Here is a 14,654-nt window from a genome sequence, read left to right as displayed (position 1 = left end):
AGGATTCCAAATCAGCCAAATATTGGAATTGGATTCCAAAATTTGTGTGGGACCCATTAAATTTTGATTCCCCAAGATTTAATAAACACCGAAGTATACCGTAATCGGAATTTAATTCCGTTTCTTGATTCTGATTACCTTTACGTAAAAACGTCATATATATGCTTCAAGTTCGAATTCCCTTTTTTTTTTTCATAGTTTGTATCTAAATAAATAAAAAAATACTGACCATTCTAAATATTTCCTCAATGGTATCCAAAATCGTAACAACCAAAGCTTGACAATTCTCTTGTTTTACAGAGGCTGAAATTGCAACAAGACAACAATTATACATTACTCTATGAGACTGATAAAACCGATGTTTATTTATTCATTTGGAGTTATGCTTTTTATCAGTTGCATTGACGTGTCTAACTTTCACAAAAGCAAAATTTTCTATAAAAAAAGAAAAAACGTAATTGCCTACCAAAAAATTATTTAATTAGGGTTACAATTACACACACGTCCAAGTATTTAATCAAATAATCAATCAACCAGTTATTAATCCTTATCATTACACCCAATACATCCACTCTGGACAGCCTGGATTTAATTTCCCATCAAAAATAATTTTATAAATTTCCCATCAAACATTGGATTCTTCTCAAACAAACACTCAATCATGTATTAACCAAATAGCCCAATCAATTCACAAAAATTACAAGAAAAAAAATAATTAATCTAAAAATTTAAATCCTGCCGACTCATTCCTCACTGTACACTCTCATCCAACAAAATTTAAAAATTTAAAAATTTGAAAAACGGCAGCCGAAAAAATAATGCTGTGTTGGCAGTTAATCACCAAGAAAAAAAGAATCCGATGCCTAGCCGAATCCGAAACGACAATGCCTTCCCTCTAAACGACAACCATCCCCCAGCGAATCTACTGCTGCCTCAGCTCCTTCCGGAGTTTCTGAGAAAACGGCCGGCAAGCATCCATGCTCAGATCCATTGCCGCCGCCAATGCCACATAAGCGGCCGCATCTTCCGTGCAGGTCACGTGCTGTACCCCGACCTCCACCTCCGGCTTGCTACACTTCCCGACACCCTCCACCGTAGAGGACATCACAAACCCTCTCTGTACCAGGCTGGGAAGCAGCCCGAACCCGAAGTCTGATCCGGATCCGGATCCCGGTCTGGACGACGACCCCGACCCTAAGTCGAAGCTACTGTGGGGGCTGTTCGCCGGAGTCAGGCTCGAGGTCAGGTCGATCGAGAACTTCCCGCCATTTTTTGCGCCGAGGGTGGAGTTCGCGAGAGTCGAGTTCTGGAGCTCGAAACGGTACCCAACGTTGTCGGAGCCGCCGCGCTCGAGCCAAGCCTCTAGCCGGCCCCAAGGCTGCCACGTTCCCTCGTTCGGGCGGAGGATGAGCCACGCTCCCGGGTTGGACCGGCTCACGCGGTGTGAACCTGGCGAGGCTACGAACGGGGTCACCATCGACGCCGCCGCCACGGGCGAGCCGGATAGGTCGTGGATCGTGATCGACCACCCTTTCCGCTCCTTCGCGCTTTGCTCCTTGTGGGTCCCACCGAAAGGCAGCCAATTTCGCGGTGTGCCTGGCTGTGATGACATTGACCTATTGAAAAACAAAAAGAAATTAAAAAGGAAAATTAGTTATTGAGTGGCGATTTATTTGTTTCCTATTGCGGAAATCCAATTTCGCACTAGGGCAAAATTGAGAGATTTTCTCGGCAACCAAACATGTGATTAGGACTGGAAAGTGAAAACTAACCTCGATTGCAAATCGTTTCTGAAGCCGAACTTGCAAGTGAAGACCGGCTGCTTCACATTCCCTTGTACTTGAAATACTTGAGGGCTACACTCGGGCTCTCCGTCGAACTGAAAAATGAATCTCGGGTCGGGTTCGGCTCGGACGCTCAAATACAACTCCGCCGACGAGGAGCCATTGCCGTTACTCTTCTTCTTCCCACCAATGGCGATCCACCCGTTCTGATACACAACGGGCCTGGACTCCGCCACACCCAGCTCTGACAACGGCACATTAACCCGACCCAACAACTTCGCGCTGTTTAACCCACAAGTGGCGCCGACCCGACCCGTGTAGACCGCGATTTTCAAGATGGATCGCTTGGAGGATAAAGTCTCGATTTGGGTTTTGTTCAAATTGAAGCAAGCGGCGAGGGAGTGGTTGTGGGTGGCCGTCTGCGCGGCTTGGCCGTCGTTGGCGATGAGCGGGACCGTGGAGACCTGGTGGGGGAAGTTGGAGAGTTTGATCTTGCAGAAGCAGGGGGAGGAGGAGGGGTGGACGGTGGCGGAGGAGGGCCTGGAGGCCATGGGAAACTTGAGGGTCAAGTCCCCGACGAGGATCCGTACAAACGGGCACGGATCCATTGAAAGGGTTTGGGAGGTTTGGTCAGGGTTTGATCTGGGAGGTTTGATCGTTGTGATTGTTGGGTTTTGGGTGGGATTAGGAATATAAGGGGAGAGAGAGGGGGAGAGAGGAGCGTGAAGACTGGAAGAAGAAGATAGAGACATGAAGACGAGAGACAGGCTGTAAAAACAGCTAGAGTCTGATGTGCAGAGACTCTATAGGCTGCGGCCGAACTCAATGACCTAAGCATGGGCTCTCTTTCCTTTTTCTTCTTTCAGATTTTCATTTTTATGGACAAAATATTTCATATTTATTAATATTTAAATGGATTTTATGGTAGTTTGGAGAAATAAACAAATTAAATTTTGATAAAAAAATTGTTTTCACAAGGTTAATGATTTATGACTTAAAGAGAAAAATTATGGTGATTAGAATACTCGAGAACTAGTTCGATAAAGAGACAAAATATGTTTAGTGTCTACTTCAAATTCTCGTCTCGTCACATATTACATTATAGTGTGGAAACTTTTAAATGAGATTTTACTTGTAATATGTTTTGCTAAACTAACAATAACCATTCAATAGATAGAGGAATACGAGTTAATATTGTCTTAATACAATTTATATCTTCATTATCCCTCATTTAATATCGATAGGTTTCTTATGGCATGACAGTGAGGATATTTAATGATAAGAGTACTACAATTTAGTTTCTAATAGTATTATATTAATTACATTCTAACAAAAATTCAATTCACGAACTTACATATAATGGTCAAAACTGATGGGCATGCCAATACAACGACAATTTTCGAACAAAAAAAACAAAAGTTATGATGACATTTCCTTATTTATAAGGAAATATTTTCCATGTTGAAAAACTTTGCATAATTGAAAAATACGTATTAATAATAAATCATTTCTAACGTTCATAAAATGACACAGAGAATATTAATTTGTTGACAAGTGTAAATTTCATCCAGAACGGCTGGAATTCTAGCTGTCAAACATATTTTCATTTCATCACATTCTCCTACAATTCAATCAACAAATTACAAAATTACAATTTTCTACTTTATATTCTATTTAAATGTTGAAAAATTTCAAATTAGGTTCAGCCAATACCATAGGGGCAGCGGCAGACATGTGTCGCAATCAAAAAACCAGCTCACGGAAACTGACAAAAAGTGAGCCACAGATGATTCGGGCTCCTTTTAGAAACGTATGAGCGTGCGTGGGTTGGAAGGAGGAAGCTGGATCACAATGCGCACGTACCCACCCAATTAATTTTTTATAATGGAACTTTAATCATTTAAATTTAAATTTTATTATTAAAATTTAAAATTTTCAAATCTTTTCGTTAATTTCCTTTTTTATAATTTGCCAGCAGAGAGCATCCCACTCATGTAATATTCGGACCCTTCTCGGTTTTCGGGTTCTGTAGTACGGATTCGAGTATGGCCCACAAAGAGCTTTATGGGAAATAAAATTGCACTACAGGGCGATCCGTTGGAGCCCTGTCGGAGCTCCAACCAGCGGACAGCTGTGCCCAAAATTTATGCCAGAGAGGACCGGGGTTGGACGCCACTCTGACCAACCACATCCAATATGGGTCCCACGGATTTGACCATTAAGATTAATCAATTAAAATTAAAGCTAATTGCACTTTGGACCCTTGTAGTTGAGGGTATGTAACAAGTTGGTCCCAGTCTTTGTGGGGATAGGATAAAGGTCATATATAGGTGTTTACCAAAAAAAAAAAAAAAAAAAAGGTGACGTAGAGGTTATTGTTGGAGCATCAGAAAATAGAAAAGTTTATGGGATTTCAAGATTGTATTTTATTGTCTAAGATCTCTCTTTAAGTTAGGTCATCGGAGAGGTTTGTTTGTCCTTGTAACTACGTTCGTTTGTTCAATTAGAATTGATTTATTTTCTACATTTTTGGGGAATTGATTTTCGGCTCAATGGCAAAGTGCTCGGCTTAGAAGAAAAATTTAGTGTTGATAGAGTAGCCGAGTCCTGGATAAGTTAGGATTGTTGAGGATGGAGATGCTTTCTGATAAGGATTAGAATATTTTAAGGATCGAAGATTGTGGCTGGTGGGATAGGAATGAATCAGTCGCATAATAAGTCTAGGTTCAGAGTTTTAATCAAAGAAATTGAGACTTGACAACAATAAATTTTTGGCGGAGAATAATTGACCATAGTCAGAAATCATGCTAAGGAATTAGAATATTATCAGAATTTTACAACTCAGCAGACCTGGGGATAAAGAAATTTGACCCTAAATTTATATTTTTAGGATTTTGTCCTACTTTTCTTTTGCTTTACCCTTCATGTTACCTTAGTTTATTAAGCTTTTGCCTATGCCTTTACCTCTAAAATTTGTTAGGGTTTCCTTGTTTGTCTTGCCATACTTGCGTCCATGTTGCTATTTTGTTGTGACAATGCCTTGGCTTGCTATTACTAGTTGTTGGTTGTTCATAAATAATATTTGTCACTTCATCAGTCTAATCATCGAAAATAACTTTCTTGCTATATGAATGTCATAATGGCACTATCACAAGTCACTTACGCACTATCTTAAAAAGTATTATCCACTTCATCAGTCTAATAATGACTATCATGCAACAAAAATGCTATAGTGGCTGTCATAAGCCATTTATGCATTGTTTAATGCGTAATTGGCTTGTGATACTTGTTAACACTCAAATATGGCGAGGTCAACAAAAGATCAATACGATTAACTATGATAGGTGCAATTGTACATGATATTTAAAAGACAAATGAGTTTAAGTGGTTCATCCAAAGAGACGGGTTACATTCACTGACAATATGTAATATATATGTTGGGTTATAAGGCTTTCAAGGAACATACAATGATACAATATTAAGCCTATTCTCTTTGCAGAATCCAATTCTTTCTTTGGGTCTTTGCTCCTCCTTATACAGGCTTTGCCTTCTTAGTCCAAAAGATATTGTCATGCCCTGATCCCGACATACGTTCAGGATCGACACGTGACGTCACAAAGTATCTGTATATCCAACAGACCCCGCCTCCAGGATATTTACAAAGCATAATTCAAGATTTGAATTGCTTAGAAATTTTCGTATACTTTTTGGCTGCATCTAACCTCCTTGTTAGACTGCCTACATACCCTAAATAGGAATCAAGTCATTCGTAGTTCACCATTTACTACAATTCAACAAATATCACAATATATTCAAGCCGAAAGGCATAACATTCCTTAATCAATCATTAGAACTTAACAAGCACGAAATTACTAGACTCACGGCTACATAACAAACCCACATGACAATCAAGATTTCCAATTCATCCATCATATAAATCATTATGTTCCACATAGTACCGCAATACATAGTATGCAACATCTCAAAGAACAGTCAACGAAGCACAATGTTATTCTCTAGCCACATTGGTCAACAAGTCTAATCATAATAATAACAATCATATCCAACATCATTTCACAATCACTCCAATTAATCAATCCTCAGAATTAGAGATGCACTATATTAACATTTAACTACATTAATCAATCAGTAAGATCGCATTTCAATACACGAAATTTAATAAAGGAATTCTACATAATTCCCGACCTGGATTCCAAGTCATAACATGATAATTCTAATTTATAAACATAACGTCTACTATGAGCAATTCCTAAGCACTTGAACCTAGGGTCGGACTAACTTTATGGAAATGAGCAAGAGTAGGAATTCTGGACCACTCAACGGAATCCAACCAAAATATGATCACCTATCGAAATTTACCAAGTGCAACTAATCCTCATCACCCCTAGAATGCGTATGGTCCCTCATCGCGGATATACCAAGCAAAACAGTAGGCATAATCTCATCATGCAGACAGTGATCACCCATAGCGGATATACCAAGCATGATCACCCCTGAATACGTATGGTCCCCGATCGCGAATATACCAAGTAGGACCACATCCTAACTCTAGGTAGTGATCACACATCGCGGATATACCAAACATGATCACTCCTAGAATATGTATGGTCCCCTATCGCGAATATACCAAACAGAACCATATGCATAGTCTAATAATGCAGGCAATGATCACCCAAAGCGAAAATACCAAGCATGATCACCCCTAGCAGTCCCCCATCGCGGATATACCAAGCAAGACTGTATCATATAACTCTAGGTAGTGATCACCCCTCGTGGATATACCAAGCATGATCACTCCTAGAATGCGTATGGTCCCCCATCGCAAATATACCAAGCATGATCACCCTTGAAATACGTATGGTTCGTCATCTCTGATATACCAAGCAAGACCATCCATGTACCACTGCTACATGGTGCAGTATATTCAACACACAAGCTACCCATACCTCAACCCCTATGAGTTACAACGTAGTCACCTACACCATCAACTTCTCAAGGCCACTAACTAATACGTCACACAAGCATATAAGTTCTACATAAAGGATGAATTTTGTGAAAACATGTTCATTTGAATAACAACTATAGCATGCATTTAACAATTAAAAGGCGGAATCATGCTTGCATGCATTCAAAAACAAAACATTAACCATGAAATTCAAAGCCTAGTAGATTGGTGAACCAAGACTCAACTCAAATCAAAGTGAGTTGAGAAATTATACCTTTGTAGATTCCTCTTTGCATAAGCAAAGGCTAATCACCCAAAGAGAGGGCCTTCATTCCTTGCATCTAAAATCTATGGATTTGGATGGATGAAAAGGTTTCTCCAAGTTCCAAAAATTGAGAACCTCTAAGTCTCCACACCAAGGAGAGATTGGAGAAGAAAATGAGTGACATTGGAGTAGTGGGATTGCTAGATGCACCCTCCAAGGGGGCCGGCCTCCTAGAGAGAAAAGGAGAGACAAGTTCTCACCAATTTACTCCAAAAGAAACCCTTAATGAATTTAGGCTATAAAGTCCTTTATATAGTCACTTCAAATAAGTGACCTAAAGAACCAAAAGGCCATTCTCTCTAACATGGCCGGCCATAAGGGTTTTATTGGGCTTTTGGGCCTTTGTGAATTAAGTTGTCATACAACTTAAGTCAATGGGCTTGACGTTCGAAGCCCATTGGGCCTTGAGGCCCAAAACTAACCCGTGGTCTTTTAACGAACTTTATTCGTTTGATTAATTAACATATTAATTAATCTTTGCCATAAATAATTAAACCATTTAATTATTCTTACTCATCTCCATTGTTTCTTCAATCTTCACCTTACACGGTGTACGATCCATTAGGTTCCTTTTAGCGAGGCAGTGGGCGATTAAAACCATTTCACATCGATTGTGAATTGAAACTTACTTTCAATTCTCCCTTTAGTGATTACACACGTTTAGGGCTTCCACAAACCATGAGTGACACCTAGCAGCATATCATGGTTACCCAAGCTAATCAGAAGAGGTGGAGAACCTATTCAGTTTAGGATTACAAATGCAATACGGTCTTTCTCTAATACAATACTCTTGACCACATTGTTTGGTTTGATAGTTTATTTATTCATGTCTACTATCCAATATGATTCGTGTGCTTATATGATTACTTTGAATGTGATTTGGAACGACTTCCTAAATCTCATTCATACTCTGGCCAGAGATTCCAAATCATATCATAGAGTATTCTCCCTCAAACAGTTTGAAGGTTAGAGATCCCTTGTTGCACATTCACTTGTCTCCATGGCTAAGTGGCTTAACCCCAACGATGTCGTGGACACCCTCCAAATGGAGTGACTTTGACATAATCAAAGATCAAGGACTTAACCACAAGACAACTGTGATGCCTCAGGTCAAAGGACTACTTTGCATTATCCCAACCATGAGTTCTCATGTGACATGAATATGAGAACTCTTCGTTGATCGTGTTCAGTGAACTCATTCTCTATTGAGCACTTACGTACTTGTCTTGATGTCACACACACCAATGACTCGAGACTAGTCACTCTCCCTGAGAGAAGACACAGCACGTACTGATCTTAACGGACTGTCAATGCCCAATTGGCAATCCTATGATCATGAACGTTTAGGATGTGTCTACGAAAGAATGGTCTCATGAATCTAACTTCTTTAGATTGCATTCTCCCAATCACATATTCCTTGGACTTATCGTTTAAGCATATAACATTTATATGAGACGGCTCAAACAATAATCTTTGCCCTTTATATTTAAACTAGATTAGTTTAACATGTGAAATGTCCATAAAGTATCATCATATAATTGGTTTTAGGGCACATTTCCAACAATCTCCCACTTGCACTAGAGCCAATCAGCTTGGTCATCTGTGATGATACCTCTTATGTAGTCATTTCATAAATGGCTGAATAGTAGGCCTAGACAATGGATATCTATATGTTATCCATAGAATCAACCTTGAGAATAACGACGTCACCATTATACATGATTCTCAATCATGTGGTTCAGTCTCTCATTTGTTTTCGGACCTTGATGAGACCTTGATTCCCTGGCTTGAGCTATCGCCCCATTAGTGTCATACACTTTCTGGTTGGAACCGAATAGAGAGTTCATAAATGAACTTTCCCATCCAAACAACATTGTTGTAAGCTTCTATATGGCAATATATTTTGCATTCATAATGGAACACACTAAAGTCATTACTTTTAATGTTTCCATCCAAATATCTCTTTAGTCATAATAAAGAGATATCCGTTTATCTCTTCATTCATAATGAAGAAACATCCAATGATGGATTAGATTCATAATCTAATACATTTACGCTTCCTTTACGTTACTCTAATTCTTCCTCATTTCTTTGAGGAATCTATCCTTTAGTATTTCTTAAATACTTAAGGATTCACTTGACAGTTGCCATGGTTTTGATCCTGGGCTTTCACTGATATCATCTTGTACCATTCTAGGTACAACTCATATCAATGTTTTTCATACAATATGAAATACATAGATCACCTTTCTGCTTACGCATAAAGGATTCTATTTACACATTATTTCTTTGGGAGTCAAAGGGTACGTTCCCTTTTAGAAGGGCAACTTGCTAGTCTCACTAGAATCGTCCTTCTAATTGAAGTTTATCATTATATGAGAAACTTCCTAGCATCTCTTGTCTATTATTAGGGATTGATATAATCCAATTATATCCTAAAATCTATCATTATAGATTTACATCCCATGTATATAGACTATGTCTCCCATATACATTCTATCTTCATATAATGTTTTAAAGTCATAACTTTAACGAAGAAGTATTCTTTTCATTTCCAAAATTAATATATCATATATATTTGAATTTTAGGAACATGATTAACTCCCATATACATTCTATCTTTATATAATGTTTTAAAGTCATAACTTTAACGAAGAAGTATTCTTTTCATTTCCAAAATTAATATATCATATATATTTAAATTTTAGGAACATGATTAACTCCCACTAATCTTTTGTAAACCTAGTAAACAAAAGATTCATTTACATCTTTATGAGAAATCAAACGATTTGATCCTTTTCTCATAAGATGCTTATAGCTCCCACTAGCTTGCTAAGATTCATGATGGTTGGATCTCTACAACTTATATGTCTTGTGATTTATAGTTTTAGACATATATTATCAAGACTATCTTAATAATGGTTTCGGAAACCCATATTATGTCCAAACATTGAATCACCATTTAGTTGTAGCTAGCTATCTTCGAATTAATTGAAACCAAGACTACGTCAAAAATGGTTTCTTCAAAGTCAACCATCCTTTTGATTGTAGTTACCTTAAGCTACCAATTAGCTTATGAAGGTTTCATTATTTCGGGTCAAATGGTACTTTACCATTTCCTTGAGTATATATCATATATACACTCAATGTAGTCATAAGGATTTTCATTTTTATTTCTTCGAATTAAGAGGTGCAACTCTATGACATAGTCATAAAGTTCAAACCATTCAACTGAGACGGTTTATAAATCCTTCTTGACTACCTTGGAGCTTTTGGTATAGGAACTAGGTTGTTATATTTGTTGATTACTTTCTTGTCTCTCAAAGAACCCATTCTTTGAGTTCTATCTCTCGTTCATTTGCTCTTAGGCAAATCACATTGTAGGATTACAATGAACTACCCAACAAAACAACATTTGTTAGTTGGTTTATAGAATCGATATCCAAAAGTTAATTTAAGGATATCCCACAAGATTGTTATCAAACAAATATTGCTTATTAGCTCACAACCCCAAATCTTAACATGCTTAAGATTTGTCTTTCTTTCCTACTACATCTTATGGAGTTATGAAAAATTTGGAAGATCTTCTAATTGACAATCATATTGTTTTTAGAAGTATATATCCTATATATGGGTAATAGATAACATCCAACGAACTAAATCTTATTTAAGTTCGTTCTTCTCCTTAATGGAGAAATTTATTATCTTATGATGCTTCTTTCCTTGATATCTTTCAAGGAAACTGTTCTAAAGTGTTACCTTATCTTGGATCAAATCTAAGGAGGTAAATACTTTAGACGTCTTACTCATCAACTTACATTACTTGAATTCTTTGAAACATTTTGCAAAGTATTCGGATTTGTGTTTATTCAAAATAAACTATAGTCCAACCGAGAGTGATCTTCGGTGAATGTCATATAACATGAGTAGTATTATGTTGTGGACAAGTGCCACTAACATCTAAGTGAATTAACCTCAACAACTTTGTGATTCTTTCTTCTTTCCAAAATAATAAAGATTCGAACATTTCACCTCTATACAATTTTAACAAGAAGGTATTGGATCCGGATCTAACGATCCAAAGCATCCATCTTTGACCAACTCGTAATTTATGATTTAGAGGTATCACAATTTAGTTGAGATTAGTCACTACCTTGCAACCTTTTGGGTTTTAAGCATCGTTATATTCTAAACAGTTAACACTACCATATCATCTCTACTATAGAGACAATCAATTAGATTACTATAATCCAATCATTGATTAATAAAGAACAATGTTTTGTCAAACAAAACATTCATCCATCTCTACTATAGTGACAGAATTAAATTCCTTAAAATTAGAATGTAAAGACAATCTTTGGTTTTTCCAATTTCTTTGGTAGTTCATATGAGGAAGTAAGTACTATCTGCCTTTGCAGAGATCTTTATTTTATTCACGTTCCGAATGTGAAGTACCTTTTCTTCTCTCATATATCTTCTACTTCTTATTAGTCACACTTTTACAACGATTGTAAAACATAGTTACTAATACGGAATCAAGCATTCAAGTAGAAGAACCAACTGTTTTGAACTATTCAAGAACAATTTACAACACCTTCGAAAGGTGTGTTCTTGTCACTTGCAAGACATTTCTTGCAAATACCCCTTCCAATGTCCATCCTTTCATAAAGAAAGTTTGTTCCCTTGGAGTTAATTTTATCTTCTTCATTTGACTTTCCACCTTTGACTACATTTAGTCATGGTCCCTAAACTCCCACTATCTCTCTTGAACTTATTTCAATTGTGTTATACACATCAAACATTTTGGAGAGTATGTGGTTATTGTTCACTACATAGTTTACAATAAACTTAGTGAACCATTAGGATAGGGACACATAGGTGAAGTCCTTGCCTAGTTTCCGTCTCGTTAAGTGGTTTATCACTTCAACACTCAATGATTCAAAATCATCATAAGTCCATGTTAATGGACTATTTTTGTCAACCAACCATTATGTTCTAAACATAATTACAAACTTTCAAGAGTTGTTCAAGGCAACTCTCATTTCTTCATACAACTATTTGTAAGTGAAGAATCATGGCACATTAAGTGTCCATGCCTTTGTGCTTTCTTCTAAAGTTCCTTGTTCATGTAACAAAGAAACAAGCACTAATGTTTGCATTGATTAAGGGTTGTTCAAAGCAACTCTTATTTCTTCATACAACAAATTGTAATTGAAGAATTATGACATTAAAAGTGTTGTCCTCTTTATGATAGACTTTATCTAACATGTTCTTCCAATGATACATTATCAATAGGAAGATTGTGAGGATGAGACTACTTAGGTACTTCTACAATCCATTTAAGACAATATTTGGGATTGTTGTACCAAGTCTGGAAACTAAAGCATTCGGCTTTTATTTGTCAAGTGTTGGATAGCGTTTGCAAATATATTGGTAAACAAATACATAACGAATATAAATTGATTGATTTTAAGCCATTTGATTCGGGTCTTTAAATCAAATAGCACCACCCACTATTTTTGGCAAATTCCATATCCCTCATTGGAATTCGAGAGTTTTGGATGAAACTCTTAGTAGGGTATGGGAGACTCACTACTACCAAGCCCACCTCACAATGATATGATGTTGGCTAGCATTAATAATAATGAGAGAGTACGCTTACTCATTTGCATCACTTGCAAGTACCCATCTTATTTGGCCTCTAGAGAATGTCACCTCACAATGATATGATGTTGGCTCCATTGCACTTAGTTAAGTCATTCCCACCATGCTTAGTTCATGAAGGGGTTCAAGAATAGCCTCACGATGATACGATGTCGGCCATCCTCGTTGCCTACACTCACCTCATCAAGTATGTATATAGACTCCTCCTGAGTATAAGCATGCACTTTGCACTCCCCCATGATAGGGTGAAGGCGGTGTACAAGTCATAAACGATTGGAGCCTACCACGGTGGAAGGCTACGAAAGAGTGTTCAAAGCACTCTCACGCTTATCAACTTAATAATGGTTTTGTTGAGGGTTTTAGGTCTCATCACATATAAACATACATTTTAATCTCTATTTAAACAATTTTGGTCCTATTACAACTATTGGTCCATATGATTGTTTTTAGTTGTATATAATACTCCCACTATGCTTATAAAATGGTTTTTAAAGCAAGAGTATATGATACTATTAACATAACCTTTGCATTCATTTGATGGACTATATAGTTGCCTTAGGGCCTTAGGATGACTATGAACCTTTGTTTAGATTCAACACGAGCCTTGTGTTGAATCTCGGTCTAGGGATGGTGATTGATTTTAGTTACGCGTTTAATCACATTAAGGCGTGTTGTCTTAGGGGCGTTGGACCCAACTACTTCATTTTCATGCATATCAAATAAAGCAAGAAAGAAGTACTTCAAAGTAAAGGTGAGCTTATGCTCATTACAACATTTGCATAAAACAAATTACTTTAAAGTAAAGAAGGGCTTATGCCCTTTTACAACATTTGATCAAATCAAATTACAACCAAAATCTAATCTACTCATTCCCATGGTTCAAACAAATTTGAAACGGCCTTTCACATAGCTCAATTATATTAGGCTTAGGTTCATAATCACCCTTTAATTAATTAACACTTTAACTAATTAAATTGAATGCAACATTTTCATTTGGTTTTTGTATCCATAAAATTGATTTAAATGGAGCTAAACAAAATGAAAATCCAATTCTCATTTAAAGAGACAAAACAATTTTGTTCTCTACCTAATTTGGGCCAAAATGCAATTACCACAACATTTGGGCAATATTGCAAAAACATAAACTTTTGGGGTCACTTTGTAAGAACACAAAAGTCCATTACTTCATGTAATTACACTAGAACCCAAAATTTAAACAATGCAAAACTTTATTAAAGGAGCAAAACAATTTGTCCTTTAGCGTTTTTGGACCTAAACGTAAAAACGTAAACTTTTGGGCCAAAGTGCAAATACACAAAAGTATCAAAACTTTATGTAATTGCATAAAAGCCCCAAAAGTACTCCCACTTGAGGGAGGGCCGGTTTTGGAAGAGAAATGGAGTGATGTGTGTGTTGATTTGTGAGTTTTGACATAAAGCATGCAAGTGGTGCAAGTGGTGTGTGTGAAAGGAAATTAATCCTTACACACCCACCAATATCTCTTACACCATTTAAACAAATATCTAACACATTAAATCATTTGAAAAACATAAAACATAAACTTTATGAAATAAATCAAAACTTTGAATCAAAACACAAAACTTTTTGTTCTTGGCAAAAATGTCAAGAACAATGAAGAACATTCATGAAAACCCCAAAAAATTTCCATGAACATTTTTCATCCAAAAACATCCCAAAACCATTCAAACTTTAGGGAAATAACATATAACCAAACTAGGGTACATAGGGGTTCCAAAAGTTACTTGAAAACACTTTTAACAAGTCAAACAAGAACCCAAAAATCCACCCTTTGGATTTGGCCGAAAATTCCCAAAAACATGGCACCAAATTTTAGCTCCAATATTCATGCTCATATGAACTAAATCTACAACATTTGAGATGGCAAATTTTCTAA

The 14,654-nt window shown here is 36.9% G+C and overlaps 1 protein-coding gene across 1 annotated transcript; it reads right to left on the bottom strand.

Moving 5' to 3' along the window:
• Positions 1 to 637: 637 nt before the first annotated feature.
• LOC103436305 (uncharacterized) lies at positions 638 to 2,632 on the bottom strand. The gene is made up of 2 exons (XM_008374729.4): positions 1,773 to 2,632; positions 638 to 1,616 (listed from the first exon to the last, which is right to left on the bottom strand). Exons 1-2 carry the CDS (start codon positions 2,534 to 2,536, stop codon positions 923 to 925), a joined length of 1,458 nt encoding a protein of 485 aa, XP_008372951.3. The 5' UTR covers positions 2,537 to 2,632; the 3' UTR covers positions 638 to 922.
• Between the last annotated feature and the right edge of the window lie 12,022 nt (positions 2,633 to 14,654).

This window comes from Malus domestica, chromosome 05 (genome assembly GCF_042453785.1).
Source record: "Malus domestica chromosome 05, GDT2T_hap1".
NCBI lineage: Eukaryota > Viridiplantae > Streptophyta > Magnoliopsida > Rosales > Rosaceae > Malus > Malus domestica.
This window is presented reverse-complemented; position numbering and strand designations above follow the sequence as displayed.